We start from the raw sequence: 5,439 nt of genomic DNA on the forward strand, positions 1-5,439 counted from the left end.
TCGCCGTGAAGTACTTGAAGCCGAAGTGGACCTGCTGCTCCCACCACCGGTACTCCCACCTTTCGAGTGTTCCTGAAGGTAAGGATGTCAAATTTTTTGAGTTCTATTTTGGTAATGGAGCAATATGTTATAGTATTTAGGGTTTTTGAGTTGTTCTTTAGTAATGCTTGAATATGTGATTATCGACTTGTTCACTTGCCCTGACAATGTCATCGTTCAATACGCAAAAAGGATTTGAATCTGATGGTGTAATTATGCCCTGACATGTCAAAATGATGATCATGAGCATTCTGTACGCTTGCGTATGATCATGAACATCATCAAATCTGTTTCTTTTTCCCAAAATCCAGCTCATTTAGCTTTAGGTTAAAAAGGACATTATAGAATCAATTTAAGTGACCCGTTAACTCAACCACTGGAACAATTACATTTTGCATGTTTACCATCCACTGAGCATCCAGACACACATTCTATGTTTTATGTGTATCTTGCACTCTTCCTTTTTGTGTGAGAGATAGTGATGTCTAGAAGGAAACTTAAATGGTAAATTAGGATAAGATGAGATCGTGCATTTTGCAAGGAAAAACTAATTTTGTTATCATAAATCTCTCTATTTTTATTTGTAAGGGTGTTGGAGCTGGGTGGCTATTAATAATACCAACTCAAATTTACGTTTGGGCGTGAAGCAAAATTTAACATCAATACCTTTTAGTCAAGTTTCTAGACTCATTAGGATACCTATCGATAATTTCATATGATTGTGGCTTATATGTTCCCACCCTTTTGAGCCTTTCCATCATCTTTATTTGAGGCCAGATAAGTGCCAAGTTGGCTTTCTTGGTGTTTTATTGTTGTTCCTGTTAGAAAATCATCAAGGAAATATAACTTCCCTACAAACTAGTATAAGCTATTTGCAAACTCTAACCATAGAAATTTAATGCTAACTGATCCAAATGGTGGTAAGGCAAATGTGTTTTTTTCTGTTCCCTTAACCTTTGTAAAGGACCATGCTTTAGCATAGTTGTCAATAGTGCCTAATAGTGTTGCTATCCTGTGCTCGCAAAGTGTAGCAGCTGGAGCATTTTACAAAAAAGGAATAGCTCTGCAGTTAGTGTTATGAATGATGGATGGCTGAAATCCAAATTTCTGCTACATAAACATGCCATTGCGCCCTATGGTGCCGCCATAGTGGGCTTCCCTTCACATTGTTGTCCATGGTGGTTGGCAAAAAAAAGAACCGCCATGCCATTCCACCATGGTGGCCTTGGTGCTGCCAAACACCCACCCTTTTCTGGGAACATATCCAGTATTTCTCAGCATTTTCTGGCCAGTTGTCACAGTTGGCCATCCCCAACATCTGTAGCCTCTGCTCTCCATCGTTTATGATCATCCCTGAGAATTTTGTGGCCATTTAATGCAAACCTGTTACTGTTTCCAGCGAAATGTGACCTTTGCTGCCTTGCTTTGTTCTGTTCATGTGTTCTGTTTTAATCATTTTATTCTAATTGGTTAGAATAACAGCCATCCCGCAGTTCAGCTATAGTATTTTCATGGTCTTCCTCTTAGCCGATATTTGGGATTGGCAACTATGTTCTTTAGAGAACTGCCTATTCTTAATGTTGGCAAACTCAAGAGTCTATGTAAAATTCATGCTATAGTCGTATATAAGAGTCTATTTTATAGTCTTGGAACATCCATTGACTTGATATGCAAATTGATAAGAGTTTGCTTCATAAAAAAACATATCATACATTCATAGTATCCAAAAATAATTTAATAGCATCACCATAATAAACATTCATATTTCTGACTTTTTTTGCCATTGCCCTGAATATATGCTCTGTATCTCCACCGGAGATCAGTCCTATTTTCAAGAGTGTTCATCCTAGTTTCAGTAGCAACAGTGTTACTTGATTTGCATCATGGTAATGGATGAGCCATAAACTGTATGTTTCGTCAAAATGCAGTGTTTTTTCCATATGTAGAGTCACGTTCAACTAGGATGTTATGAATGTGGATATTACGTAATGCATTGGATGTGGAACATCATAACCAGTGAGATAAAGAGTGACTGGTCCATGGTATGCATAAACTTGAGTTTCTAACATTGTTGACTGCAATTGGAACTGAATTTTGTTATTTGCAGTACTAACTTTTAAATATTAATACTTGTAGTGGTTTGCTGATGAGACACCGTTGGGCATCGACAACATCACAACAATTCGAAACAAATGGGCAACATATTTTTTAAAGACTGCGTGTAAAAAGGGCTTATCATGGCTTAGGAGTATTTTTTTTCCTGTATTTGAGACAATTGTTTTGTTATTTTAGTCAGCAGCTATGAAATTTTCAGTCATGGTAGTAATACAGTGACCATTCACAATTGGTATAATGGTGATGCGCCCAAACATCGTGGTGTTCTATTTTTAGTATTACCTACTCATTTTGATATAATTTTAGTAATATATTGTCATTACCCCGTTGAACTGCATTGCACCTGCATTTGATTCCCACAGCAACAATTTAGTGCAGATGTTGTACCACGAAGCTTCCCACTGCAGCAGTTAACTGAACGAATGAAGTGTCGACCCTCTTTGCCACTGCACATCAGATGACAACTTCTTCAATGGGTGCCACTGAGTAGGTACGCGCACTTCATCAGAACTTGCATGTCTGTGTGTGTGTGTGTGTGTTTGTGTGTTGTGTTACGTGATTTGTTTGTGTGTGTTTCTGCCTGTGTTACCTTATTGGCCATGGAAATAGCTTTATTGAGATGCTTGAGAGCTTTGTCATACCGCAAAAACCCCACAAACCAAAATTCAGAATAATCCTCAGTCACTATCTCTAAATACTTCTGTTCTGCCTTGTTCACATTCTGGCTTTCATTGACCTCTTTTATTCCCCTTATTGGTATCAAAACCTGCATACATAACAAGAAGCACCTTCACATCAGAAGAATGAAATAGATAACAATCATATAAAGTCATAATAACCTTGGGAGAGCCACAATACAAAAAGTTAGCTATTTTAGTTACAAACTCCGAGAAAAAGAGAGGAAAGAAAAACATATAAAGTCATAATATCCTGTAGATAATAGTGCACTGGATGGTGTTCAATATGTGTAACTAATCAATATGCTTCTTAAGAATTTTAAAATTCTTTTTGTAGATGTTGGGGCGCTTCTTACATTCGGGTGGGGACTGTATGGCCAGGTGAGTTTGCTGTTGATGGAATTTTTTAATAGTTTCCTATGTTGATCTTCTGCCTAGTTTGCGGTGACCATGGATTTCTTGGCCACGGTTGCGGCTTACCCTAAGCCGGATGACAAAATCAGAAGCACCAGCTTGAAGGTATCTTCTTATTCTTCTTTCACATTTCATGAATTCATTTGTGTACTTGTGCTCTTCACATTGATTGATGGTGGCTTTTCTCAGGTTGAAGGAGGTGGCAATGTCGGCAACGCCTTTATTCTATAAGTCAACAAAGTTATCATAAATATTAGTTTGTGATGGAATGATGATATAATAATCCTTTACAAGGTGGCTGCCTCAGTGCATACACTATTTTACTCATAACTCTCAGCATTTTCTTAAAAAAAATAAGTTATATCTTGTAATATTTAATGGTTCAAATTTGATACTGATACACACACGGTCGGACACTCATTAGATTGTTGATGACAGTCAAGGCAGGAGTATATTAGACGAGCTACGAGATGATGGTGTAGATACATCCTTTATTGTGGTAATTTTAAGACTGTTCTGTTTGTAATTTGTAATCTTCATCAAGGCTATTGTATATGAGCAACATTATGTGCTTAAGTTGGAGGCATGCAAAATTTTAAAGAAACATACACTGATTGAATTTAAAGAGGGAGAATTTAGAAAAAATCAATAAAGTTAGAGAGAGCTTTTATGTGCATAATTTTTACTGGTTTTGTGAATGTTGCTAGTAGCTTTTATGTAATTTCCCTTGGTGTCTTTTACCCATTCGTCTTCTTTCTTTTTCTATCCATTTTCTCCTGCTTGTAAAGGGTTGGGGATGAGAAAAGAGAGATTCATCTGAAGGGATGTAAACAAAATGTTATATTTTTTCAATGTAGGCAGTTAGAAAGAATATACCCATCTTAATTGATGCAGAAAGGCCAAAGGAAGGGTTAGACAAACTCCTAAAATTAGCTGATTATGTTGTATGCTCAGCAAAGTTTCCAGCAGTAAGTGCGTTGTTTTCTCTGAAAGAACTGTCGTAACAAATGTATAATACTAGAGGTTTTCTCATCAACCTTCTTTCTTTTCATGTTCAGAAATATTAAATTGATTTTGACAATCCACTTTTCTATTCCGTAAACCAATAAATGTATTATTTATTTTGTAAAATATATGTTGTCATATCATGACAAGAATAAAAAAAAGACTACTTGCACATCAGCACATGTGTTATTTCAGTTGTCTTATTTGTAAGCTATATTCTTTTTGTGATGGAAAGGGGCCATTGCTTTCCTGATACCAATAGTGCATATCTTTTCTCATCAAAGATAGCTATAAATTTTATTATTTCACATATTTTTTCCATTTATTTTACTGAAACCTTATTTTTACTCCATTCTGTGGGTTGAATTTATTTTAAGCATCATTAAATACACACACTTTTTGCTGCTGACAGTCATGGACAAAGGCATCAACTGTTCCACAAGCACTTGTTTCTATGCTTTTAAGGTTGCCCAACATAAAATTTGTGATTGTAACTTTGGGGAAAGATGGTTGTATAATGCTGGAGAGAAGTGTTGATGGTATGTATAGATGATAGTGAGCATATTAGGCACCACGTTTTATTTGTTTTTCATGTAAACAGAGTTTCATTTACTATGCCTTTCTGGCAACAGGTCCTTCCTCGGAAGAAGTGGATGTAGACAGCTTATTGGAATCATTGGAGATAAAAAGGGATAAGAGTGTATCCATTCCAACCTGCATATCATGAGTAATGTCAGCAAAACCCAAAATTCTTTTTCTTCTGTTTTGGTATTACTGAAGTCTAACACCAAGCTTTATGCCACTGTGTGGGGTAGGCTACTTAGATCAAATTTAAGTTTGGCATACATTGTGTGTTTCTGTAAATGGTCAAATTTATGCATTTGGTGGGAATCAGTTTGGCCAATTAGGTACCGGTAGTGACCAGCCTGAGGTATGTTTTCCTTAATTGTTAGATCTCTTTGTTTTCATTAGAACAATATCAAACACATGCTTTTAGAAGATTTTGGAAAAAATAGTTTTAGATAGGACCCATGTTACATTAACTCATGAGTACCTATTTACTTAAGGTTTCTCGACTTGATGTCATTATTTTAAAACAATGCATTGCTTTGTACATTACTTTGCTAGCAATTATCATACCTCTAAATGCATAAAAAGAAGTATTGTGGATAATATTGAATCGGGAAAA

The 5,439-nt window shown here is 36.1% G+C and overlaps 1 protein-coding gene across 1 annotated transcript; it reads left to right on the top strand.

Moving 5' to 3' along the window:
• Nucleotides 1-3,281: 3,281 nt before the first annotated feature.
• LOC114368237 lies at nt 3,282-5,082 on the top strand. The gene is made up of 6 exons (XM_028325563.1): nt 3,282-3,350; nt 3,435-3,461; nt 3,670-3,744; nt 4,103-4,213; nt 4,663-4,789; nt 4,883-5,082. Exons 1-6 carry the CDS (start codon nt 3,282-3,284, stop codon nt 4,975-4,977), a joined length of 504 nt encoding a protein of 167 aa, XP_028181364.1. The 3' UTR covers nt 4,978-5,082.
• The last annotated feature ends 357 nt before the right edge of the window (nt 5,083-5,439 follow it).

This window comes from Glycine soja, chromosome 9 (genome assembly GCF_004193775.1).
Source record: "Glycine soja cultivar W05 chromosome 9, ASM419377v2, whole genome shotgun sequence".
Classification (NCBI taxonomy): Eukaryota; Viridiplantae; Streptophyta; class Magnoliopsida; order Fabales; family Fabaceae; genus Glycine; species Glycine soja.

What these genes read in the sequence shown, in the direction of transcription:
- LOC114368237 (XM_028325563.1), top strand. Translation starts at nt 3,282, where the DNA reads ATGGATTTCTTGGCCACGGTTGCGGCTTACCCTAAGCCGGATGACAAA. An exon ending in GAGGTGGCAATGTCGGCAAC is followed by an intron (nt 3,462 to 3,669) that starts GCCTTTATTCTA and finishes GACACTCATTAG; the next exon opens with ATTGTTGATGACAGTCAAGG. An exon ending in GCTGGAGAGAAGTGTTGATG is followed by an intron (nt 4,790 to 4,882) that starts GTATGTATAGAT and finishes TTCTGGCAACAG; the next exon opens with GTCCTTCCTCGGAAGAAGTG.